General features: G+C 39.3%; 1 protein-coding gene across 13 annotated transcripts in view; it reads left to right on the forward strand.

Annotated features, from left to right (window-relative positions):
• Positions 1–27,637, forward strand: part of NAV3 (neuron navigator 3) — a 273,105-nt gene that overhangs the window by 127,459 nt on the left and 118,009 nt on the right. For 9 of the 13 annotated variants that reach the window (XM_054831177.1, XM_054831187.1, XM_054831206.1 and 6 more), the window contains 4 exons: positions 321–389; positions 3,075–3,214; positions 10,026–11,064; positions 20,929–21,044. In XM_054831177.1, the coding sequence (XP_054687152.1) occupies positions 321–389; positions 3,075–3,214; positions 10,026–11,064; positions 20,929–21,044 (1,364 nt within the window). The remainder of the gene's footprint in view (positions 1–320; positions 390–3,074; positions 3,215–10,025; positions 11,065–20,928; positions 21,045–27,637) is intronic. The other 4 variants (XM_054831197.1, XM_054831288.1, XM_054831224.1 and 1 more) reach the window with 2 other exon arrangements.

Below are 27,637 nucleotides of genomic sequence, written 5' to 3' on the forward strand. Positions count from 1 at the left end.
TTTGGAGGTGCACTCTGTGTGAATTGAGCTCGAATTCAGTAATTCAGTCATTGTGGAAATTTGCCCACATGGTCTATTCCTTAGATAGTTTCCAGCAAATGAGACAAGTTTTAACAATATCCATTATTTCATAATCTGTGCATTGCATCTCTCATAAAAATCTGCATGTTCGCATTATTTCATATTTTTGCCAGTTAATTTGTGTTTTCTATCCATGTTCAATTTGCATTCATTAACTCATAGCTTGCTGGTAAGTGTGTTCTTTCTATACATGTTCAAAGAAATTCTTTAATTCAATTTCTCTGTTTCTTCTCATACAGTCTCACAGCCAGATATGCAACTCAGTCTAATCACAGTGGAATTGCAACCAGTCAAAAAAAGACTTCTAGGTCAGTTAAATATCTCTAATTTATTGCTTGTTAGTAATACTCAAGCAAGTATATGCCCATTGATATTTTATCCTTTGGACATAAGCAGACATTAAACGATGTGTATTTGTTATGCGTGCAAGCTTTGCAACGATGAGCTGTGCCACGGCAGAGCCTTGTTATGAACTGGAAGGAGCTGATTTGTACTGTATATTAGTAATATTTCTGGTTGTTATGTATCCTGCATCTTTGTATCCTGCATGTAAAATATTGGATGTCAAGGATTAGTTGGTGATTTTAGTGCTCTCTACTTTCTGGCTCAAATCTTTACTCTAGTCATGAGCGAAAAGAAATTTGGGAGTCCATCCCAATTCCCACTAGCTGTTTTGCATGTATCACAAACCCACCTGAGAAGTTGAGTTCACAGAGCCAAGTTCATGTAGAAGCAAAATAGAGCAGAAAAAAAGAACCACTTCCAAGACTTCTGCTCCGTCAAGAGTAGCCTGCACACAGTCCCCACTAATGAGATGCTTTGTTTTGGCAGAGAATTTGACAGGGCTGTGTGTAGGAGCTGACCTGTTTCAGATTTCATCAGTACTTTTAGTTTATCATTTCCATGAGCACTAAAATCTACAAGCCAGATTGCAGAAGAAAGAAGGTCTAAAGCTTACTCTAGTTTCTAGCTTTTTTTTTTTTTTTTTTTTGGGTGGGGATAATGAATGTGTTCATTAATTATAACTTTGCTGTACAGTTCAATGGTGAGAACAATGAACTCTAAATTGCGTAATCTACAATAAAGATTGCATTTTGCGGTATAGCGCACTAACACAATTTGAGTTGCTGGTGATAGCTTGGAATGAGCTATACCATGGTCCGGTTGCTTTGCACCTGCATTTATAGGTCTTCAGTTTTCCTTATTGCTGATGCTCCTGTCTTGTCTGCATTCAACATGTCGGGGTTAACAGTCTTATTGTCTAATACTTTAAATCTGTGGCAGTGTTTCCGAAGCCTGTTCGGAGGTATGTGACTTGTCCCTTATTTGTTATTCTCCTCTTTGCATTTCCTTAGCTGCTTAACATGATTCTGCAAGAGCAATTTAAAACCTGAGTTCAATTAAAAAAGACAGCAAATGAGGTAAACTGGAAAGTGTGTAGAGCAAATGACCTCATGTATAATGTGCTTACTGTGGCAAGTTCTTGAATTCTGGCATGCAGAATATATGCAGAAGTATTTTCTATTTTAACAGAACAGATGAGTTTCCAGTGTTGCACATGCCTCCTCATTGCTTTTTTCATTACCTTTGACAAACGATCTCAGGGCTCTTACTGCCTGTCAAATTAGGGTAATGAGAAGGAGCAAATGGATTTTTAAGTTTGCTTTAGTGCATTCTTCAGGGAACAGAAGATCACTCGAATTCATGGGTCACAGTAAAGGTTAGCATGCGTATAGCTGCAGAGCAGAGACAGTCTGCTCTGGGCTCGGCACAGAGACTAGCAGGGCAGGCTGGCGGCCAGAATGAGCCATAAAAATAACTAATGGATTAGCTCTCTGAGGCTTAAATTGGTAAAGGAAGAGAACATGGAGCTGTTTACATATGTTCGCTAATGAAAATAAAATGATTTGAACATTTCTGTTATACCAGTATATTAAACAAAAGAAGTTCGGAAGAAATCTAATGTTTTGTAATTCTCTGTAATGTGATTTTTTTTTCTCCCTTCTGATGCTGCTCTTTTGTAATACAGTGTAACTAACAGAATTCGATAACTCTGGTATAATTTGTATTGCCACTATTAAAATCATCATACCATTCCAATAAGTGAGAAGCAGAAGAGAGATACTCTTCTCCTATGGCAAAAACCTTTTACCGATTTGAACATTTCATTTCATCTATCAGATAACAAAACTGGAAAGGAGTGGGGGTGCCCACAAAGATGCTGCAGAAAGTTTGAAGTAAGCATGTACTAAAGAATTTTACATCATAGAATAGATTCAGACAGAAAAAAGATGCAGGCTTACACACGCCAGGGACAACAGAGTCTACATTTTTACCCTTAACAGAGCCACACAGTAAGGTTCAGATGGTGGCAGCAAATACCAGCAAATGAACTGTATAGTCTACATTATATACTTCTATGTAAAAGTTACACATGCATCTGTACCATCTAGCTAAAATAAATATTTTCAATATTTTTCCTTTAAAATAATAAGGTAGAAGTGCTTTAGCCAATAGCCCTCTGAAAAATAACCAAAGGTAACTAAAAAGCCAACTTTTATGCTGAACACAGCTGTGAAACATTTACTAGAGTAAGAGATACAAAATATTTCTCAACTGTGTATTGTTGTGCTTTCTAATCAATTTCTGTAACATTTCCTCCTCAAAAGTGACAGACTTAAATAAAAGTTGATACCGCACTTGAATGGTTTATTAGGGTGAATCTGTTTTAGCAATGTTAATGGCAAATGCAAAGCATCTTCTTACCTGTCTTGTGACTCTAGAAAGCATCTTTTTCCCTTTTGTGTGCGTAAGGATAAGCTTTTATTTTCATTTGTGGAGTCTAACTAATTTGAATCCTCCTGTTCATTGTTGCTTACCTGAAATCATTGTTTTCAGTTGTTGGTTTTAAATTCTGGTCTGATATTTGCATACTGCCTCCTCTATATGTTGCATTACTTAAAATTAACTGATTTCTGATTGTACCATTCCAGGCTTCCAGGACCCTCAAGGGTGCCAGCTGCAGGCAGCAGTACCAAAGTCCAGGGAGCTTCTAATTTAAATCGGAGAAGCCAGAGCTTTAACAGCATTGACAAAAACAAGCCTCCACAATATGCAAACGGCAATGAAAAAGGTAAGTGATTAGAAGTTACTAAGCCTACTGTACATAACATACAAGAGGAAAAAAAAATATCACCAAAAGAACCCATCCACAAGGGTCAAAGAAGTGAATGGAATATTTGCACTTGGTAAGGAAGACCTATGGAGATAGAGCTCTGAAGTAGGACTTGTGGTTGAGTTGGGATTAAAGTTCCGAACTGAAAACTTTCAAGATGTTATAATTATATTTTATCCCTCTCTGATGGAAATAGCACTGGGTGATTTTTTCTGAAGTAAAGATGAATCTGCATTGGATGCCTATAATCTTGGTCCATATTCAAGTGTGCTCATACCCAGAAGAAGACTGCCATAATTTTGAGGGGACTTTGCATCTTAGCCTCTAATGGAGAAGAATCAGTATATTATGCTTGCATCAGAATAGTACAGGCGTCTATTCCTTCAGAACCTTACCTAGTGTATATATAAGTCTGAACAGAGGATTGGAAATTAAATCAAATGTAATGAAATTTTGCAGGGATTTGAGTTCAGTGTTTGTGTTTTATTGCCTTCTTTAAATATGAACTCCCACTATGGAAACAAACTGAGTTCCCTAGGTCCTTCCGTTTCTCCCACCCTGATAATGTTTTCCTGGAAAATGTGCCTCTTTGGGCTTTATCTCAGAAAGAATAACGTAAAAATTCAGCTTTCTGAGTTGTGCAACTAATCCAGCCCCTTCCCCCCCCCTTCTTTCTCCCTTTGTGTAATGAACAGCATTTTATTCATATCTCTGGGTTAGAATACAGTTGAAAATGATACAATATACATAGTACCCGTTTGCATCCTTGGGGTCTGTGGGAGGAACAAGTATGCAGTGAATGTTCTTCATCCAAGCAACAGGCAGCTATCCAGATTTTTTTTACAAAATTCTGATGAACACACTTTGCCCCTAGCTGTATCTGAAGATATAAAACCATCCTTTCAATAGTTATTTCTTTATTTTTACTATCAGGATTGAATGTTTTAGATAGTTCTATAGTGGGATTTATTTTATCAAGGACTTGTTTATGGCAAGACATCCAGACTAAGACTAGAAAGAGATCAGAGTGAAAACTGAGCAGACACTGGATAGTTCACTAATACGATAGTGAAGTTATGAAGGTGGAGATGTGGCTGCCTGAGTGAAGGTATGTACAGCAGTTTAGGTTTTAGAATTGCTTCATAATGTTGACATAAGTCTGCTACTGAAATATGTGAAAGAGTGAAATGATTCAAGGTGAGACATGCTTGTAGATACTAGTATTCTTAGCTCGTCACTTGAAAACTGTCTTTTGACTGCTGAGGTTTGCATTGCATTGCACAGTTACGTGGCTTTTTGCATGATGGATTTCTTTACTTTCCCATTTCTTCCGCAGCAGAGAATGAGAACCTTGATGAGATTTTTAGTGAAGTCACCACTTGCAAGGGGATAAGGGGTGGCTTTGTTTGTGTATAATCATTAATTCTTTTAGAGGATATAGAAAATTTAATGTTGCATAACTATGGAGTAATATATTTGAGATATTTCCATCTGCTCTTTGTTCTTTCTTTCAAAACAGCAGAATGAATGGAGGAACATTATTTTACATGAGAATATAAACCAAATACAAGTTTGTTTTAGAGTAAAAAGCAGAAGTTAATTAAAGAAAATGACTGCTGTGAGTGCAAGGATAGTGAAGTGATATTTTTTGTAATACCCTAAAAGAACACATGAGAACCTGTATTTGAATTCAACATGCTACTTCTTTGCCTAAAGAGAAAAACAACTGAACTATGCTATATTTTAAATTTAATTATTATAGTGGTTAATTTTTGAATATTACAATGAAATTTCCAAGCAGTCTTTTGATATTTTTTAAAGTATTTGAGGATGTTCTGTGACCCGAGATTTTTTGAAGAAGTTGTTTAGAAACAAACTTCAACCCTCCCAACAGTAATAGTAATAATGACAAACACCTCTTAAAAAATAAAGTCGCTACACATTGAAAAACTGTTTTTTCCTTAGAGTGTCACACACATAATAAACCTTGTATTTCAAATTTCGCTTCTGATGCACATGCTTGGAGCAAGGTAACTTTAACAGCTTCCATTGAATGAATGTACAGTCCACACACTCTAATTTCTGAGACATAGATCATATAGTAAATAGCTTTAATTCTGCATTACTGCTACATGAACTGAAGTGGGAAAAGAGACAACTTGCACTAGGTAAATAGCGATTAGACGTTGGGACCTCCAGACCTCTTCAAGGGCAGACCATTTTTGGTACATTTTTCTCTGCTGTACACCTTCCTGTGTGCGCTATAAGGAGACCTCAGAAAAGATATTATAGCATAAGGGTTTTTTTTTTAATCCAGTTATATGTGATACTGGAAATCCATTCCTGCATAACACGGTTTCCAACTCAGTCACAGTGGGGAATGGCTATGTAGTCACAGAGTTAAAGGAGACCTGAAGGTGATCCAAAATAAGATGCGATATGGGCCTTTTATTTAGTATTTCATTATTTAGTATGTCATTAATGTTATCTCCTTTGAATGTTGCTTGGGGAGTAGTTCACACAGTAGGAAACCTAGCTCCCCTGAGCCAGTGCAGGTTTGCTCTTTACAGAGTACAGCCCAGTTCTCACCCGCAGACCCAACCCATTGCTGTGACACAGGTAACTCTGTGTAGCTGCGGTTAAGTCAGGAACGCAGAATGCGCCAAAACAATAAACGTGCCATGAACTGAAATTCATCTGTGGAGCTTTAGTGAGCTGACCTTTTTTTTTTTTTCTTTTTTTTTTTTTTCCTGGACTTTGCAGCTTATGGGTAGTTTCAAAGAACATATCTGTTTTCCAGGTCACGTCACATCTATCTGCTTCTGACTTCATAAAATAAAGACGAAAATAAAACTATGAAAATGAAACTATTTGAATAAAGTAATTATTCACATTGCTAATAAGGTGGATACCCAGGGCATTTTGAGTCCAGCAAAGAAATAATGTTCTAATTCAAGTCAAATTTAAAAACAGGTATTTACACTTAAAGCTTAGAAACACTGTATCTGACCACTGATAAGGGTCTCTTTGTCATGGAGTGTAATTGCCCACTTTTCAATATAATTTTATAATATAAAATGGTGTTCATGTATTGTCCAAACTCAGTTTCAACAGTATTTGCTTATTTTGCCCGTACCGACTCTGAAAAACATCTGTCTGATGGATGCAAATTGTTGTTCTTCTGTGACCAGTATGTAGAGTTAATTTGTTTACGTTTCTTCTGGTGCCGGTATTTTGCCAGTTGTCCCTAGTGTTGGTCTCCCCATGTGAAGATAAGGGGTAGCTGCTTTCTCATGGACAGCTGAAAAGGGACAGTTGAACAAGCTGAACTGTTTTCATCTCAGCAGGTAGACCTCCCTTTCCTCCAAACATCCCTACAACAGTCCCTTGCAGTTCTTCTATTTTCTAACCTGTTTTATTGTGCCTAAAATCGGATACTCTAATCTGGGCACCTGCTTGCTACAGAATATCTAGATGATGACTACCTAACTGTGCTGCAGCGGGGCAGCTGTTGTCACAGAGGTCCTGTCTTCTCCAACAGCACTGAACACAGCAAAGGTCATGGATGAGAAAACAGAGGAGGTTGATTATATACTGGACCCACGTTTAACCCCACACGTGTCCTTTCTTTGTGCAACAGCCTATGCAAAGTGGACTTGAAAATGTCCATTCGGTTCTCATGGTCTTGCTGGGTTTTGATAGAAATTTCTCCTTTTGCACTGAACACCTGGGGGTGGTGGTGTCCTTTTCCAACGCAGGCTGGGCTGAGCCCTGAAGCACGCAGCTCTCCAGCAGAAATCAAAATTGTTTTCACCACAAGCTGATTATGCATTTCAGCGATAAGGGGATTAGGCCCTAAACAAAAGATTGTCGTCTTGTAAAATTTTGTTTATAAAAATATGAAATCCTTGTCATAGGTTGGATTCACTCGGTATGAAAATCACCACAAGGTGGGGACAGTTTTCATATAATGAACAGCTGAAAGCTGAGTCCCGATTGAATGTGCAGAAAGCAATGAATGATGCTCAGCTTCAAGTAATGCATTTGGGCTGGGGGGAAATAAATCATTTTATTCCACATCTTTAAACAAACAGACAGACTCTTAATATTTCTTGAGAGTGTGCAGTCCACATTCTTTGTGGGAACATTAAGGATACACTTTAAATTGAAGATTAAAGGCAAGTTAGGGTTCTCTGTAAATTTTGATGCTGTTTATGGTTTGTGACATAGGGATCGAATAAGTACCAGTGGTTCCAGGAACCTGTGTGTTTTTGCTATATATGTAGCAGAACAAGCTGTTGATGAAACAGTAAATACTCTTCTTTTTACAATTCCCCCCCCCCCAATGAGTTTAATATTATATAGCAGGAAATATGGCAAGGCACACATTCTTCTTTTTAATCAGAATGCTTTTTTTTTTTTTTAAAGTAAAACTAATAGCCTGAAGCCATACAAATGTAACAGAATTAATACAACAGAGTGTAGCAGCATCCCGCTGTTCAGAGATTGTTACATGTATTCCGCATTAGCTTTGCATATTCTTACGGTGAATTGTTCTTCTGTAAAACTATTGGGATAGCCAAAGACCCCAGTCCTCCTGTGTAATTAAGGCAAGCTTAGTGCAAGGCAAGACGTGTGCAAGAAGGTCCTTGTGCACACCCACTCCTGGGCTATCAGCCACAGGGCTGATCCCTGGTATAAATTAAGGAAGCCTGAGGGCTGCAGTAATTTCCAGCAGCTGTTGTTGGCCCCAGGCTCTCTTCCAGGATCTGAGGCTCACCAGAAAATAGCAGGGGCCCAGCCGCAATTCCTGCCTTGCTCGCAAGGGAGGGATCAGCTCTGCAGCCACCCACCAAACCGACTCCACGTGCATGGTGCTGCCTGGAGCTGGGGAATAAGCCATAACCTCACCTGTCCCAAAAAATGCTCTGAGGCAGCCCTTACTGCTTGATGGTTTCTCGCCTAGTAACTGGATGCAGCAGAGGTGCTTGAAACTTTCTGTGAAGGTGGACTGAGCTCATTTAGCACTGTGGTGTTTCCATATCAGGCTGAGGAACACATGAAAACTGGGCAGATGGAATTACACAGCATCTATTGAAGGTGGAGGTGATGGGCCTGCCGGGATGCAGTTGTTAATAGTGTTGGTACAGTTATTAATAGTGTTAAGCAAGTAAAAGGTTTTACATTTCTGTCATCTTTCTTTTGTTCAGATTTTTTTTTTTAAACTAGAACTTCTTATATGCTATTTAGAGACTTAGATTTTGCTATGCTTGTATTCTCTTTGTTAAAGAAAAAAGAGCTTCCCTTTCAGGATGCTCAAAATCCTCTCTTTCCCATGTGTATTAGTGGCCTTCAGGCTTCTAAATGGGTAGTCTAATCCACGCTAGGACCTTTGGGCTGAGAGTACAAAAATGAAAATGATTCATAACTTCAAACTCTATGCTGAAAGGACAAATGTCTTCACTATCCTCATCTACAATATTATTCAGACAGAGTGGCCCCAAGGCATGACTTTGGCTTCATGTCAGTATGTAACACATCAAGCACTCGTTGGTTTTTGGTTTTGTTGGTTTTTTTTTTTTGCCATTCTGTGAACTATATTTGCATTCAATGTTTCATAGGCTTTCTTGTAGCACTGAATTTGATACACTATAAGCAAGCTTACACTTAATTCAGTGGCAGTTCTGAGACTGAATGGGAAGACGATAGATACACTGAGAGAAAATATGTCATCTGCTGAAATACCTATGTACCACATATTTGATTGCCATTACCACTTCATTTCTCTGGTGCTCCAGAGTAGTAGTGTTTAGATTCTCAGATATGTCTTGGAAATCCGAGCTTCCTACAGAAGAGCTCAACCCTTCCGTGCATTGGTCTGTTTTGCTTAATAAGGCTAGATGACAATCATGGCTGTCAATTAGCATAGTTTGATTATTGCAGAAAGAGTCTTGTTCTCATTCATTCTGAAGATTTGCTGAAGTTTCTGAACCATGTAAATGTAGTGAAGGTACCAGAGCCACGTAAATGAGCCTTCTGTACCTACCTGAGCTTCAGGCCCAAAACAGCTACTGTTGCTGTACCCACGTAGATGATATATCACTGTAACTTTCAAGTACTGACACTGATGAACTTGTTGATATATTTTTTCCCATCTATGGAAGTGCACTGGGATAAGTTCCTGAAGTCAGCTACTAAAGATCATTAACTGTACTTAAAACCAAAAAAGTATAGTGACTTGCCATTTTTTTTCTCTTATGAATATTGTTCATATCCATTTAATTTCAGTATTACTCAGTCCTCCTCCTCCTCCCACCCAAAACCTCAGCTTTCTAGCACATGTTTTGCTTTCACTAAATATCAAAACCATCTTTCTCTAGTTTTGTTTTTCTTTCAATATTGTAGCATTCTTTTTTCTTCCATTTCTCAGTGTTTTATTATTAACAAGTGATTGGAAGAATCTCTTTATGACTTATTAAAGATAAAAACTTTAAACTGGAAGGCTTAATTTCCTTAATGAAATGTTTACAAGGAAGGTGTTTCCAAGGCTGTACCGAGGTCATAGAAGTATTGCATAACACTGTGATGGTGGGGGGAAAAAAAAGGACATTTTCAATCAATCAGCACCTTTAATGTTTGATGCACATGTAAATTATGTTTATTATAAATCACGAGTAACTGTGTTTTAAATGCCAGAGGAGTATGGTATCACCTTCGAGCAGGAGATGGGAGAATAACTGTACCATTGTGGTTCTTTCTGTTTTTTAAGCAGATTCACCAAAAGGCCCTCACCCATCTGCAGGCATGAATGGAAATGTGCAGCATCCCACCAGCACCGGGCAGCAGCAGGTCTCTGCCATACCCTCTCCAAGTGCCAGCAAACCTTGGCGCAGCAAATCCATGAATGTCAAACACAGCGCGACCTCTACCATGCTGTCCGTGAAGCAGCCTAGTCCCGCAACCTCCCCTACTCCATCTTCAGACAGGCTCAAGCCACCCCCTTCTGAAGGTGTGAAGCCCCCTTCATCTGGACAAAAATCTATGCTGGAAAAATTCAAGCTGGTTAATGCTAGGACTGCTCTGAGACCTCCTTTGTCACTGAGCTCAGGACCCAGTGACAGTGGGAGAGAGGATGATACCTTTTCAGAGTGTGGTGAGATGGATGTCTTAAGCGGTGGGGTGAACAGCGGTGGCTCCACAAATAGCAGTCCTAAAGTATCACCGAAGTTAACCCCTCCGAAAGCTGGAAGCAAAAATCTCAGCAATAAAAAGTCTTTGCTACAGCCAAAGGACAAAGAGGAAAAGAACAGGGACAAAAACAAAGTTTGCACTGAGAAAACAGTCAAGGAAGAGAAGGACCAGGTCACGGAAACATCTACAAAGAAGAGTTCAAAAATTGCAAGCTTAATCCCAAAGGGAAGCAAGACGACAGCAGCCAAGAAGGAAAGTTTGATACCGTCTTCTAGTGGGATCCCAAAACCTGGATCGAAGGTGCCAACAGCAAAGCAGAGCGCTTCATCCGCATGCACGGGAAGTAAGGAGGTTGAAAAACTGAGGACTACAAAAGGAAACCAGTCCCAATCAACACCAAAATCTCAACTTAGCGAGAAGGCTTCTCCTTCCTCTGGTCTTGCTTCTTCTGAAGGGAAAGAACCAAGCGCAGCTCTCACCTTGGGGTCCTCCGCGGCTCTGTCGGCCTCGATGGCTGCAAGCAGTGGCCAGGGCACGGGAAATGGTGTCGTCCAGCTTCCTCAGCAACAGCAATACAGCCACCCCAACACTGCCACAGTAGCTCCTTTCATTTATAGGTAAGGTCACAGAGGGAAATTGGGTTCGTGTCGCCATTTAGGAAAGAGATCTGAGATGGGTAGAGCAATGGTGGATCCCACTTATGTTTCTTATCTCCCAGTTTCTGTCACAGCATCACGCACATGTTTTCCTAATATTATTTTTTAATTAATGTTACTGTATGAACAATTTCTTCCAAGAACGCTGAGTCTCTACCTTGTACAAAAGCAATCTACTGCAAATATTTGCCATTTAAAATTCAGGATGTTTTGATTAGAAATACAAATCACATGATCCATTCCCTGCGCTGCTTTTGAAAGGTCACGGCTGAGTCAGGTTTCTAGTGCGAATATTCTTGTTTGCAATTTAAGAACCTCAACATTTATTTGCTGATATTCAATCATATTTGTTTAAAATACACTGTTCTCTTAAAAAATCCTCAAATAAACTGCTGATGTTTTCAGAGTATGTAACAGTACTAGTAGGATATTAGAGGAAAAACCATACACAGCATTTGGGGCAGAGAGAAAAGGTTGCTGTTTGCAAAGGTCCTTTTCCTGTTTAGTTTTATACGTGAACCTAAGTATAGATTAACTCCAGGAAGCAGTTAATTTTTACAGGTGATACGAGCTCTTTTGAATGGCCAAGGCTCTGGAATAGAGGAATGAACAGTTACGTATACCAACCTTTGTCTGAATATATTTTGCTATATGATAGAGCAACTGAAGAGAAGCTGAGAGGTTTCATTGTTGTACAGCTCAGAAGACAGAGTAAGTGTAGAAAGACCGGCAAGCTGCTTTGAGTAATGATTTCAGATGTCAGCTGTTGGAGGGCTTTAGCTTCAGTTGTGAGTAAATTTAACATCTGATCAAATGACAAATACATTATTAAGCAAAATGTACTGGCAGTTTTTGTTAGTGAGTAGTACTGTAGATAATCTTGGCTAAAGATTAAAGAGGTGGTGAAGTAGTTTCCGAGGGAGTATATATATCATTACACACAACTAAACATAGCTTCAAAACCAGTCTGGGTGAGTGATAAACTAAGTTAATTCTTAACAAAAGCAGTTCAGAAAATCATATGGGAGGAGAAAAAGGCGTAAAATAGGTTATATTTATTCTAATATGCAGTGGGTAATCTCTTGAGTTTCAATTAAATGTATCACTGAATGTGCTTAATATGCATATTTCTTTATATCTAGACAATTTGCAGCGTGGTATGTAGGATGGCCTACATATGTGTTAGGGTGCATATATAAAGAGAGAGAAAAAGAAGCTATGCTTTGCCTTCAGATGCATGTGCTATTTAATAGCAATTTTACCACATATTGATGCCATTTCATTGCATGATGGAGATACCGTTCTTTTAAGCTTCATCATGAAGCAAAATGTATTTTGAATTTTAAAGGGCGATAGAAGCATGCATCTTCCAGTAAAATTTGGTATTAATAAGCATCTGTTTGCTTCGAACAAACAGCAAAGGAGGCTGTATTTGAAGTTAAATCTCTCATGAAAATAAAATTCTCAGAGCCAAGGTCTGATCTCAGAATGCCATAAACCCAGAGTAATAGACCGACTTTGATGAGGTTACTTCAATGTGTATCTCTGTAACTGAGAGCAGAATCTGACCCAAAAATACACAGTAACTGCATTTCTTGCAGTTTTCAAGGGCTTTGTAATAGTACACAATGATTTCATAGAATAATATAAATATAAGCAAGGATAAAATATCCACATTTCCAAAGTCAGCATATTTATTTTTGTGGACATATGGCAAGTAGAAGTTTGCATGAAGCTGGGGTACTGTATTTACACTTTCTTGCTCTTAAACATAACTGTTTTCTGAGCAGTCACCACAATTTATACACAGAATTTTCAGGTGTGCTTGTTAGCTGCTAGGACAGCTGTATAGATCGATGAGTTAATAAACAACAGTTACCATTCAGACTAAGTTTTTTACAGCTAGAAGGAATATCTAGGCTCTGTATGTTTGTACTGCAGTCCTTGTAGAAAGTTGCAATACAATTTAGTAACAATACTGTACATTTTATCCAGAATCCTGCAGAATACTGTGATAGTTTAGGCTGTTAACACAAGGATAAATAAGCTCATGCTTTTTTCTGGTTCGTTGCTGATATCTGCAGATATCATGTATTTTGCAATGTTTGATTATTATCCAAGAGGTTATTACTGTAGATTTGTGAGTAAAAGAAAGTATTCCAAAGAGTTGCTTTGAGGCGGCATGCATTTTGCTTAAACAGAGAATGCAATGCTATAGAGGTTATCAACGCTTATGTTTTCAAGGAGTTGTGTATTTTTATTAATGGACAGTAGATAGAAAATACTATTTCACTAGGAGGTTCCGAAATGATATATTGCACTATTCAGCTCTGCGCTCTTGGTGCTTTGTCCTATCTGATATCACATTGTATTTTTATGCCTCTTAAATACCATGGCATGGAAAGTCATATGGGATTATTACTTCTCTTCAAAGATTAGCAGCAACAGTCGGAGTTGCATTTGAGATGATAGTATAAATGGGTATAATTTAAATTCTTCCATCCTCCTCAGCAAGTGATTATTTATTTCCAAATGCAGTTGTGAATGTGTTATTTACAGGCCCTTATGTGTCCCCTCTGAAGTTGACTTCAGGGTCCAACTGGTATAAGAAAGGCTGAAGTAGATGTAATTTAGTTGCCAGAAAGCTTGATGTGAGAGGTACAGCAGGAAAAACAACTAAAGGGAAGATGTAAGAGACTGTATAATTATTTAAAGTATACCAGCCACTACTTTAAATTGCACATTCTTCTACACAGACAGAATTGGTGGAAGATGGAAATTGTGCCATCTGCCATAGTCTCCTAGACTCATGTTGAAATTGGCCATAGAATTTAGTTATCTTCCTAGCGGTGCTTAAATTTCATATGGAGAAGAGTAACACAGAAGTTTAGTTCTTACTAAGTTACAGCGAAAACAGGAAAAAGAGGCATTAATGAAAAATAAAAAAGAAGTCTGAATCTTTCTCCTAAAATCTTAGCGAGAGAATAACAGCTTAATTGCTCAGTATTTGGAGTTCTTATCTTTCCTACGCATTGCTCAGAAGTGTAATATAACCTGTAATTCCAAACATTTTCTTGCACAGAGAAGAGCCTGTTGTATGCAATCATTGCTTTATTTTTTGTGAGCCGAATTGTGCAAGTTTGTGTTATTTCCATAAAATGGGAAACATAACTAACAGTCCCAGGGGTAAAACAAATGTCGCCTCACTCCATGGGGCAAATCCTTAGTTGATGTAAATCATCATGACCCTACATGAAGTATGTGATATGTTGGCAATTAACATTTGCTGTGGAGTTGCTCAAACACTGAAGGAATACTTCAATAGGAGAACATTGAGTTGTAACTGGACACATGTACTGCAGTTCAGTTTTACTTTTTGACTCCTCCAGTAACCACTGTGGGAGCTTAGTGGGTCTCTTTTCCATGGCTGGAATATAGTATCTTTAGTGCCCAAATCCCAAGAGCTGTGGTGCTCAGGAATTGCTTATTGCCTGAAATGCTGGAAGTACAGAAACTGCTGCAGGGAATTAGCTGACCGCTCATCATCCTGAGCTGCACTTCTATGTTGTGCATTGCTTCGCTTAAATTTCAGTTCTTCAGCTAAATTTGTAGTTTAATGATAGCGACATCTGGAAGAAGTTTCAGCACTGTCTGAATTGAGACCTTGCAGAGATACTCTTTCAGTGTCAATGCTGGACTACAAAAAACATTTTGGCACTCCTTTTGTCCCTGAAGAGTAAGAAACTGGTAACTTCAGCTACCTATTAGATCGATCTAGAGAAGACGGAGCCAGATTCTTCTCTGAAATGCAGGATGACAGGATGAGAGGTAACAGATGCAAGTTACAGCAGGGGAGATGCTGATTAAAAGTTAGAAAAAAATAGTTACTTTGAGGGTGATGAAACACGGGAGCAGGCTGCCCAGAGAGGCTGTGGACGCTCTGTCCTCTGACCTATTCAAGACTCAACCAAATGAGGCCTTGAGCGACTTAATGTAACCAGACCTGCTTTGAGCAGGTCATTGGACCAGATGGCATCTAGAACATCCTTCTGATCTAAATTACAGAATTATGATTCTGTGAGGACTAAAGTATTCACTAGATAGAGGCAGAGAAAGGAAATATATGTATAATAAATAAACATGTTACCAGATACTAAAATCTTCTTCCTGTCTCCTTTCCTATATGGTGATTGAAACCATTCTATTACTAGAGCACAGCTTCAAGGGTGCATGGGAAGTACGGAGCTGTGGCAGATGGGAAGGAGGATATAATCTGGTTGCACCTCTGGAGGCACAGTGTAATTCAATTCCAGCTGCCTCTTCAGGATGTTTTTATACTGGCTTAGAGAAAAAATTAAACTGCTCTTCAAGGATCCTGCAAACCCAGCATCTGCAGGGTTTGTTGAAGCCATATTTATGTCCAGTTTTAATGACTAGAAGCTACTTCTGATCACCGATTGTGGAGTGAAAATTAAATTTTCAGCAGAAGACATTCTATCAATTAATTGTGTTTGTTAATAATAGATTGTGCTGCTAAACATACTGCAACTCTTTCTTTAAAACTGTGATGATTCAAAGTTACACTGCAGTGCTTTATTGATTTCCGTTATTTACAATACCACTGTGAAAATAAAACAAGTCACCACCAAAATTTTGCAATCGTAGGTAGCGCTAAACGTTGCCACCCACAAGTTTTACTTGTAACAAAACCACAGTGTTTAGAAAAACATGTTCTCATGCTTGATTTTCAAGTAATTGTGCAAGAAATGTTTCTAGTGTAGAGGTATTGGCTTAAGAGATGGAAAGGAGGATAATAAGTGAAGAAATCATTATAAACACATACTTGATTAATGCTGAGTTAAAACAGTAGTTTGATAATTCAGTTGCTTGCTGTTTATGATCTGAAGTTATTCTTTTAAATTTCCATATAGACAAGTATGGCCTTATTCCTTTGACCAAATAATCAGTAAAATGTAGGATAAAGGACCAAAAAAAATATTCTGTCCAGTCTTCTGTCACTGGCAACCATAATAACTCTTGCATAAACCAACTAATCTTTATTTTAAAGTAGTTAATCCCCACTACTCCAATGGGAAGGTTCCTCCAGAAACTCACTCATCTCATTGTTAGAAATTGTTTACAACCCACATGATGAGATTGCATCTGTTTAGTACTTTGTTAATATTGTCCTTCAACTTAAAAAGTTGTTTTCCCTCTTTTTGCTTGCTCTTTTTAAATATGTGAGGGAATAATCCCATCCCCTTCCTTCTCTTTTGCAAGGCTAAACCAAATTGTCTCTTTCCTTTCCTTTCAGAAGGGTTTCTTCTTCCCCATGAGCATCCTAGTACCCTTCCCTGCAGCTGTTCCAAATTTAACTCACATGTCTTGAACATGGGTGATCAAACTGCTCATATTCCAGATGTGGTCCTGCCAGTCTGTTACACTGACAGTGATACACATTCAAGACAGCTGCACCTCAGAGAGTTGTTGGGAAAAAAAACCCCAGCGTGTTCATCTGATATCTTTTGGAATGTCGAGTAAAAACCAAACAAATCTTTGATGTTATCTGTGTTTATCAAAGGTTGGCTATTTCATTAGAGACGGGAAATGACTGACTGCGTTAAAGACAGCTTATTAAGTAGTGTTCCAAATTCTGTTCTTAATTACTTGTGTACAGGCTCATTTTAATCAAACTGAATGAGCTTGTGCTGGTGTGACTGAGTGTGGGTTTTGTCCCATTAAGCAAGTTTGATGCTCTTACAAATAGGTAGCATATAACGCAGTGGGTTGGGGATAAATATATTCTCTGATTGCCATGATTAAAATAGAAAACAGCTTGTCCTGTTTTCATGACGATTGCCTAAATTAACCTGGGCTGCAGATGCACAATACAGGAAGAAATGTCAACGGGGTTGCTTTGACTAAACTGAAATTATTTTCACTTTCCTTGATGTCAGGAGAGACACAAGGATTTAATTTTTTTTTTTTTTTTTTCCTAAGGCAGTGGGCTGTGAATAGGTAGAGGATAGAGGGCCATTCATTGAGGGCAATGTGTAAGGTTAATGAGAAGATCTTTTAATTTGCTGTTTGCTTGCCTGGAGCTTAATCTGTGCTGCAGTCCTGCAGAGATCACTGGAGTCATTCATAATATTACTATGGCCCAGAGAAAGAAGTAAAAGCCAGAAGTATAGGGGAAGATGAATCTCACAATTTCACTTTTTTTTTTTTTTAATACTAGAACAGCTGACCTAAGCAAAGAGCCATCTACATAATTTTTCCAATGTCTCACACCCTGTGACTGGCCTAGAGCAAAGCAACTAGAAGTTTAAAGCACCCAGTCTATACCTGGACCTCCTTACTCCCCAAGAGCTGGGGGTCCTGCATGGCTTTGCTTAGAAATCTTTCACCACTAAACTATTCTCAGCCCATCCAGGCTAAGCTGGACTCCAGGAAAAAATCAGGGCCTTGGCCATCATGGACCAAAAGGCAGGGCTGCTGTGGAAGTGCTGGTGGCCGGCAACCCAGCGGAGACCTGGTTGGAGAAGATGATAAGAGGTGGGAGAAGATTGATGAGAGCCCCATTTCCAGGTTCCTCCTTGGGGTACCTCCATCATGGATGCCCAAGGGCTGGGCAGGTGCCTTTTGGCACATCAGTTCCACAAGAAATAACCAGTTTTCTCCAGTAAGCAGAACTTTAACTGCTGCAAAATCCATAGTCCTCTGGGATTTCTGTTGTTGCCTCAGATAATTAGAATCATTGATGTTTTTACCAAATTAAACATAAAAATGTTGAATGAAGTCAGTACAGCAGTTTCTTTGTTATTTGTTTTGATAGCAAATCACATTTATTTTGCATTATATTTAAAATTTCAAATTTCAAGTAAGATAAAAGGGACATTTCATGCTTCTTAGATCTGTTATTTCAGGCTGCCTATAAATTTCAGAAAACCACATTATATTTACATTTGGTTTGTGTTTCCATGGTTTTCTTTCTACAAATTAAATCAAACATTTTTAAATTATTAGTGTTATATGATATTTGTTATTCAGTGTTTTTACTTTAAGGCTTAGGTTCTAATGCCATCTTATGCCCCAGAAAGTGCATTTTGTGCTGCAATTAATCCCACCGGTCACATTCTAAAATGTGGAATGGAAATCTTTGGAAGTATCTCTTCTCACAGTCTTTTTCATCTTCTCTTCCTAGTTATTGCTGCATCAGGTTTTTGAAAATGGAAAAAACCCAACAAAAGACTGAATGTTTTAATTGGTATGTGGTATATCTCTAAAAGGTGTGATGTGACCTGGGCAAGCGAAGTTGTGAACAAGTGAAAACTTGTATTTATTGTTATTTTAAGTAAACAGGTTCACTCATCATACTAAAGTTTACTTAGCTACTGTAAATCACTCATTACTTGTTTGCACTCTTGTAGGGAGACTCAGTCCTTTTAACATAAGTGTCTGTGTTCCCATACAGTCAATAGTGAGTTGTGTATTCACCTCGATTGGCTGTACAGGCGATACTCACTGCCAGAGGGCAATCCGGATCATTGAAGTTCTGTGTTTACCTATCCCCATTCACTAGATGAAGAATCAGTGCAAATGTTGGGTATTGGTGTCCCGTGGGGGTCCAGACCACTTAATCCTTTTCTGATGGTAGATATCCAAATAAAGAGTCATGGATCCTTTCTATCCTCTCTTAGAAGATAGCTTACATATAAGGGTCTTGGTCACTCAGGGAAGGGTTTGCATCACCCTTCTGGGTTGAGGCAGTGATTGATGGTTGAACAGTTGCACACAGGAATTTGATGCCATAGGATCAGAAGGAGAACAGGTGAAAAGGATCCCTTTTTGTTTCTAATTAGAGGTGGACTGATGTAAACTCCACATACATTTTGTGGAGAATGCTGGGAATACTTGATCTGCACGCACCTAGCTGGGTGCTCTTCCTACAAGACCAAAAGCAGCCTACTCTTTTCCCATGTTCCTCTGAACTAACTCCAGCTTCGCTCTGGCTCTGGCCCCAGCAGCTCCATGATTTGGGTTCAATGAGAAGAGTGCAGACCACATCAATTATGTTTGCCATTATTATAAGTGCCTTTTTCTGAGCTGTGTTTCTGGGCTGATAGTTAGCCCTGGGCTGATGCAGCACTAAGTTTCAACACTAACGCAGACAGGAGTACTCATGAGCATTCATGGCCTCTCAAGGTGGCTGTCACTGAAAGTAGGCATATTCTCATTTGTTTTCAAGATTTGAAACAATATGGGAAAACGGGTGGGACAATGGAATTTCGGTGTCTGTTCATTGGGGAGGGATAGAGTGGGCTTTTTGTTACTTAGGACACTGTCCTCAAGCACCCAAATGTAAAATTACATTCTAGGACAGTAGGATATAGCTAACCTTGCAGCATGTGCTGAGCTCATGTTTCCAGTAGTGTGAGACAGAGAGAAATAGCAGACAAGAACCAAAAATAGTTTTTTATAGAGCAGTTGTCTGTTTCTAGCATTCCAAAAGTACAGAAATTGATAAGAAGAGTGCATCAGATCAGACATAATTGACATTTCTATTTCTGTGTAAGTAGAGTCAAATGATTCTAATCAGTGGATTCCACCATGACAGTACTTGTGCCGTTGTATGTGCATATATCTGCTCCCTCAGTTACTGTCATAAATTACTGAACAAATCTATTCAGTAAGTAACTCTGAAGAAAATGTTAACTGGGAAGTCATTTCATAAAATAAGTTGTCATAAAATTGTTATGAGAGATAAGTCACTGGTTTTATCAGTTATAAAATACACACTCATCACACAGTTAAATGTTTGTATTTACAGTTTAGTTGGTCATTGGAAATACTTTATGGTGAAATTTGAGAATTGAGCTATAAATGTAACATTTTAAAATCAGGATATAAATATCTCACTAGTCTTTTAAGAAATCAAAAGACCGAATGTGCTATTCATGTCAGGAAAGCTGGAAGAACTTAAGCTCTAAGTGAAGACTTTTTCTGTTTTATTTTGAAAAGTGGCTAGTATAACTTTAGATGTATTGTTTTACTGTATACAAATGTGGTACAGGTTGCTATTTAATGGCATCGTGATTCAACAGTTCCTGTGTCAGCTAGATGCTACAGCTCTTCCTTAAGAAAAGATACTAATTGTGTGAACTATTTTGTATTATAATCCCTGTGCTTGTGTATTTCTTGCTACTTATCATTATGCAATAGCAAATAACTGTATTCAACAAAGGATACCCATTATAATTTATCAGTGATATCCACAGAAATATACCATCACAGAAAATATGGGCTATTTGTTAGCAAGTTAATGGAAAAACTTTTATTATCCCATTTCCCCAGAGTTATATACGGGGCATAATCAAAAGAAGCTGCACATAGATTTAAATATCTGGGCCAGATTTCCATTTCAGCCTTGCATAAGCCTCTTCCCACATGGCCTTTCTCGCTTAATATTTCAGCAATTACAAGTTTTCATTTCCCTTATATATGTGCAGGAATGTGACTTAACCGATTTAAATGGATTCTGTCTATATCTAGTTGACACCTCTTGCAGAGAAAAAGTAAGGAAACAAAATAGCTCCAAATTTTCCAGCATTAACTCTTGAGTTTTTCTTGAAGAGAGGGACAGAGAAAGTTCCTAGTTGTTTGCACATTTGTGTAGCTGGAGTCAAACTAACACAGTACAAACATGACATTCATGGTATTTTCACCATATAGTTGCACGATTCTAGATGGAGCTGCAAGTAACATTTGTTTCCATCCATCCATGAATGACAGATGACAATAATCAATCTTCTTGCTTGATTTCAGAACTCTCTCAGAAAATGACAGTACCTCTTTACCACCTGCTGACTCCTGCACCAGTCCTACTAAAATGGATTTGTCGTTCAGTAAGACTGCCAAACAGTGCCTAGAGGAGATATCTGGTGAGTAACAGGAAGTCAGGAGAAGCCTGTGAACATCTTTGTTTATATCTGTTTCTTACCAGGAGCTTTGCAATGGGTTGAACTAATATTTCTGACCTCTATTCATGAGTGGTATTAAATATGCAGAAAATTTGGGTCATGCACTGTTAGTGCTTCAAATGCACAGTTCTCTTATCTGAACTGGCTCCTTCTGTTCAAATATCCTCTTCATCATTTTGCAGAAACTGGGCTTTCACAAGCTGGGGTTTCAGGTCATTATTATTTTTCAGTCAACTGAATGTTCCAAGAGGAGCAATGGAAAGTCGACTTCAGAACGTTTGACACTGTTGTATTTAGGATCATCAACTTACATCATAACATTTAGAACTGAGACATAAATTACATAAGATATATTTTGCTTTTATAAATGAATCTATATTCAGAAAATGGGAAAATGAACAAGTTCTTACTATTGTACCTGGCTTTTAAGCTGCTGCTGGAGCTAAGCTGCTAAAGGTTGTGTTCTGGAATTCCTTGTAAACCTTGAGTAAAATCCTTATTAGGTTACAAATGTGAGGGGATTTTTTTAAATCGTATTGAAATAACTCCTTTGAAGTCAACAGAGCCATGCTGATTTCCATCAGCCCAGGATCTGGCCATAACTCTGCCTATGGATGCAAAAAGCAAAGTGTGTCACAGCTGACATCAGGACTGAATTGCACTGCAGGGTTGTGTGGGAGTCCTTTCAAAGGGACTCTTCACCAGAGCTCTTTTGTTGGGGGTTGGGGGTTTATTGTTTTGTTTTGTTTTGTTTTCATTAGCATCTTTATTCTTGTTACCATTTTTACAAGAATAAAAGGTGAAATCCTGTCCTACTGGAATCACCTGTAGTTTTGCCCTTTTACTCCAAATTTTTTTAACATTCAAATGGATTTATGACAAGTCATGTGGTTCTTCTTACACAGGATATAACTCACTTAAAGCAGTAATTTGACACATCAGTCTAAAATTATCTCTCCACCAGAAGGGAAATCAGATGCCCAAGCTTTGTGGGATTGCCTTGGCATTTAGCTGATTCATACTGAAACTGAGGTTTTGTCCTGATTTGTCTCAGTCCCTTTGGAAGTTTCCTGAGTCTAACATCCCTTATTTGCACAGCCAGCTTTTGTGATAAATATGTCACCCTGTAACATGGTGAAATGTTCCCTGGAGGTGACGCATGCTTGTTAAAATTAAAGTAAAAAAATTATTTTTAATTAATTCAGAAATCAGACTCATTGGTCTTGCATATATAAAGAGTATAATTTAAACATTTACACAAATATAAAGATGCTTCAAGGAATTATCCACGGAGATACTTGAAAAAAAAATAAATTCAGTACCTGCTGAAATGATTAAACAGGATATCATATCTCCTGGCCTTTTACTGTTCTGAACAGAAATGGAACAGCATCAAAAAGAAGAAAATGGCATAAAGGGCACTAGACATCAGAGATGTTTCTAATCTGATTATTCAGACTCTGGCATTAGCAGTTGACTGACATAACAGGCAGCAAAGCAGAACCACTGGGAAAATGTGGTCAATGGTTTGTTGTATACAGAGGAAAGCAGATGTGTGTCACCCATAATTGGCTGTTAGCAGCAACATTTGCTGAATAAATAATTGTCTGCATTGGTGAATTATCATCAAGTCATTGGTGGTTTGGTCATTGGTGAACCTGCATGGAAAAAAACACATGTGGTGGCTGTTCAGGAGAGTATTCCATGATGGATTAACCATAAGAAAGGACAATTAGGTTCTGTTACCTAGGATCATTTTTATTCTGGTATGCTCAAGGGATTGTACCAGTAGTAGCAAGGAGATAAGCAAGGGTTATTTCCTTGATCTGGTAACTTATATTAAGGGTGTTAGGAGATGAATCCAGAGTTTCCTTCACTTTGATACACCTTTTTCCTGAAATCTTCCACTACTGCTATGGATGGACATCATCTTTATTTTATCTCAAGCTTCTTTTGCAACTTGGTAGCCAAACAGATTAACACAATATATTGGTAGGCAGTAAGGATCATGCAAGGGGCTGAGCATCTGTAGAAACCACTAAACAGCTTGTAGGAGTGGGTTCATAAAGTGCTGTCCCACCTGTATTGTGTTTCTGCTTCAGTAGTCTTTATTATTTTTACAGTGCCAAATATTTGCAACTAAGGGTAACACGCTCAGGACTAAGATATCTTAGTCCATATCGTTGTATAAACTGTTTCTCTACTTTCAGAATATTTACACACTTGTGTTTGTTGTTGTCTCTTGTCTGAAGATGACTGCTCCCATAAGTAGCCAAGCAGATCATATGAGAGCTCCTAATCCACTTCAGGGCAAAATCAGCCAATCAGTCTTAAACTAATGCTGTAAACATGGCTGGTTCAAGACTTGTCCACAATATAGGATGAGGCTTTGGGCAATGTGGTCTAGTGGAGGGTGTCCCTGCCTGCAGCAGGGCGGTTGGAACTAGATGATCCTTAAGGTCCTTTCCAACCCAAACCGTTCTATGATTCTATGATTCTATGATAGGCAAAGCTTGGATGAGAACAAAATAATTTTTAAAATATTTAGGAGTAGTTGTTCAGGCACCTTTCTCCCTGAGTGATTCAGGATACCAAAAGCAAGCTAATTTCCTTGCTCCAGTGGTGGGTGGTCATGGCTCTGCTTTTTGTGCCTAGCAAGGCAGTTCATATCTCAATACTGGTGGTGAGGAAGTAGAGAGGGAAAACAAGAAGCTGTAGGGGTAGTTTCCAGCTCTCATCTTCTCTGTCTTCCCCCCTGTTTCGAAGGCAGCTGGTTACCTTTAAAACCTCTCCTATCTTCCAGCTCAGAGCTGATGAAAGGATGGGGCAAAGTCAGAGTGCAAGCCACTTGTTTCCTGCCCACCACTCTGCAAGTGATCACTTGGTTTTACTTGCACAGCCATGAGAGGAGGGTTGTAAGGTGCGTGAGATGGTGAGGATGGTGTAGGCATAGACCCAGAAGGGCAGCCCTGATAAACTGTACAACCTCTTTATTTTTAATTTGTCCCCATAAATCTGCTAGGTAATTTCCCACATGACTTATGCCTAAAACCCGCTCTGCCTCTTGGTAGAGCTACTGTAAATCTGGGTTTCTTCACTATTGCTCCATCTCTGCTGGGAATTTGTTCCAGATGTGATCTGAAGTGCTTCGGACTTTTCTCCTACTTTTTTTCTTTTTTCCTCTGAATGTTCCACAGCTCAGCCAGAGCAGTCCCAGATGTTTCCTCAGTGCATGTGCAGATCAGCAGTGCAGCACATGCGCAGTAGGTGTAAGGCTTCCTGCACACCTTGGATCCCCTCTGCGTGCACGGTGCCAGCGATACCCGTGCACATGCTGAATGAGTCCCATTTGTAGGCACATGTCACCCGTGCAGTCGTTTTGGTGCGTTCTGCATATGGTAGACTCGTTGCACATGTGGCACACAGATGTGTAGATTTCTGTCCAGGAAATCCCAGACAGAAATTTGGGAGTTCTAAATAAGGACCAGTTCTGCAGTCATGTATGAACACTCTTTCTTGCATGTACTTGATGTACCAGTTGCCTCAACAAGACTACTCAGTGTCTATATTTCTGCAAAACTGGAGTATAACTTTGTAGAGAGGATTTTAAAATGAGAATGAAAAGAAAGGCTGATAAAGTAATCCACTTTGGTGCATGTTTTTCATGGTATGACTATGAACAAGTTGTTCAGAATTTCTTACCCCGTATTCTTACTCAGTTCAGTCTCTGCTGCACGTTTGAGTGGAGAAGAATGTCAGTAAGTTAATTATTTAATAATCTGTTGTATACTGTACATGTCAGTAACTACAAAGTATTATTTTATGGAATCAGTGATAGTGTTTGGCTTTAACAAGTGTTTACATGTTCAAAGAGCTTAATGCAAAGTGTTTGATTAAATAATTATTCATGAATTTACAAATATTGACTAATTATAAAAAAATCTGAGGGATGAAGCAGAACTGAAAGAGTAATTTCAAGAGTTATAGGCCAATATTAATGGCAGGATTAGCATATTAGCATAAAAACATTCAATTTTCAAGCTTTTATGTTTACTGTGCTTCTGTTTTGCTCTCTGAATGAAATAGTTAGTTAATAGGTATGGAAATAGTTTACAATGGGTTTTTTCCCAAGGAAGCTAGGCTGCAGAGATTCATAATCTTATGCATTTGCAGATTTATTACATAATTCATTTGTAAGGCTCCAAACTGTGCACTGAGACTTCAAAGAAAGTCTTATCTGACAGCAAAATTTGTCCCTAGATTATTAGTTCTTAAAATCAGTTTTATAATTCTTTTTATGAAAGAGACAGTAAAAATAAGGTAATATGTTACACTGACTGTGATGGGTTGGGGAAGTTCCCTGTGCTGTTCTTGATTTAAACATATTCCTGCGTGGTGGGTGGGGAATACATTGAATTGTAGGGTAGTTGGGGAATAACGCTCTGTCATGACATTTGCTCTCCTCTGGCCTCCTGTACTGTCTTGGTTTAGAAAGATGTATTTGCTTGTTGCTATATTTCATCATTTTAAAATGGAGGGATGAGTTTTGCAAAAGTATTTTTCAATTAATTAACCTGAGAATTTTCCACATTGCAATTTTATCTTTTGTCAAATGACACCCTGCAGAGAGGTTGTAGTAAAGCAGAAGGATAAATTCAGTGTTCTTTCTGCTGACCACTTGGTCCAAGGTGTACATATGTATCTGCCATATCTGAGGATGATCATGATGGCCTGTCTGCCGAGTGAGACAATGGCATTAATGGAAGAAAAGTTCATGTAACCTTGTAATTCACAGAATCATAGAATCATGGAATGGTTTGGGTTGGAAGGGACCTCAAAGATCATCTAGTTCCAACCCCCCTGCCATGGGAGGGACACCCTCCACTAGACCAGGTTACCCAAAGCCTCATCTAACCTGGCCTGGAACACTCCCAGGGATGGGGCAATTAAGGGCTGTACTACAGTGTTTGTACACATGGAGGGTGAATGAAGGTTGGGTGATTAGCCTCAGTACCTCCATGTCCCAGCATTTGACTTATGGTGCTTTTAATGTATGTAGAAAAGGAAATGAGACAGGTGGATGCTGGAGCTGCCAGCTACCCTCATGTGGGTCCCACACAGTTCAGGTGTCATTCCCGTGCCTGGATGATGGTCCTTGACCTGTGTCCTGCCGGAGCTGAGCTGCAGTGAATAGCTCAGGTGGGAAGAGAAACAGGTCAGCAGAGACACTGAGACCCACTGGGCTGCCCAGGACCCAGCTGTACCCCTACCCTTCCAGCCTGGAGTGGTGTAGCACCTATTGCCAACAACATACATGAGGTTTGGCGTGGCTCGTGGGGTGAAGACTTTTCATCCCCTGCTATAATTTTTTCTACTCCTGGCTGGAAAGAGGACTAAATATACCTGGCCAGTTCTGGCAGTCTTGTACCTGGTCTGTTCATGCTCAGAGCTGAGTGGCCGCACCGTGCATTGCTTCCCTAGCAGAGCGATGGTTAGCACGAGGGGGTACGCCCTGTCTGCAGGGCTTACTGGGGCCAGATACAGCACCGCAGTGATGACTGCTACATATGAGCAGGCACTCACGCTGTGAGCTTGGCGTGGAAGCTGAGCGGGTCCATACCTGCCTACAGCTGACCATGGAGACAAGCCACTGACTGTAGCTGTTTGGGCATGAAGGGGCGGGTGAGGAGGTTACCATTCATTTATTTGGTGTGTTGGGGAGAGATTCAGCCTTGCTATTTATGGTAGGGAAGGATCCTGTTCGCTGGATCCCACTGCACCACAGTGCTGTGCGGGGCCAAATCATGTCCTTCCTATTAATTCGAAACATAGCAACTGAGAATACCATACCAATTTGAGTATACGCTGAGGTTTTAAAACCATTGAATGGGAAAAGAGTGAGATTGCCCTTCATTATGCAAATTCCCTATTGTAAACACAGCCCTGTGAAGCCTTTCTAACAGCCTCAGCAGCCGTGCAGAACCAGCGGTCACAGCGGCACAGCGCTGGCCACGCGTACCGGTGCGGGAGCAGGCGGGCAGTGCTGGCGCTCCGCTGCTTTGGCCGTGGCCATGCAGCATCCGCACCAGCGCGCCAGGCTCTGCTGCAGGCAGGCTCCAGCAGCACGTTCATGAGAACCTTTCAAGGGCCCATATGCCACTGCAACTGGCAGACCCTGGGAGTAAACGCAGCAGTCTTACCTTTTGTTTCCATGCTGAAGAAGTGGTGGGCATTTAATATTTGTGATGGTTTTGTACTCAGGCTGACAGAGCATTCTTCTTGTCTCCTCTTCCTTTGACTTTGTGGGCAAGGTGGGGAGGGGAGTGGTAGCTCTTCTGGTTGTGGACCCTGTCTTTCTAGGATTGGGTCAGTAATTTAATATGGAAAACGATCATTGCTTGAGACTACCGATTTTTTTTCTAGATTAGTTCTGTGTTTATGAGGGTTACCTAGGAAAAAAATGTACCTTTCCTTTAAAATTTCTAAGAAGTTTCTCCCATGTATTTTTTTTTCCTTATGTATCTTTAAAATCTGTAAACTGAGCCAGCAAAAAG

This window comes from Grus americana, chromosome 1 (assembly GCF_028858705.1).
Source record: "Grus americana isolate bGruAme1 chromosome 1, bGruAme1.mat, whole genome shotgun sequence".
Taxonomy (NCBI): Eukaryota; Metazoa; Chordata; class Aves; order Gruiformes; family Gruidae; genus Grus; species Grus americana.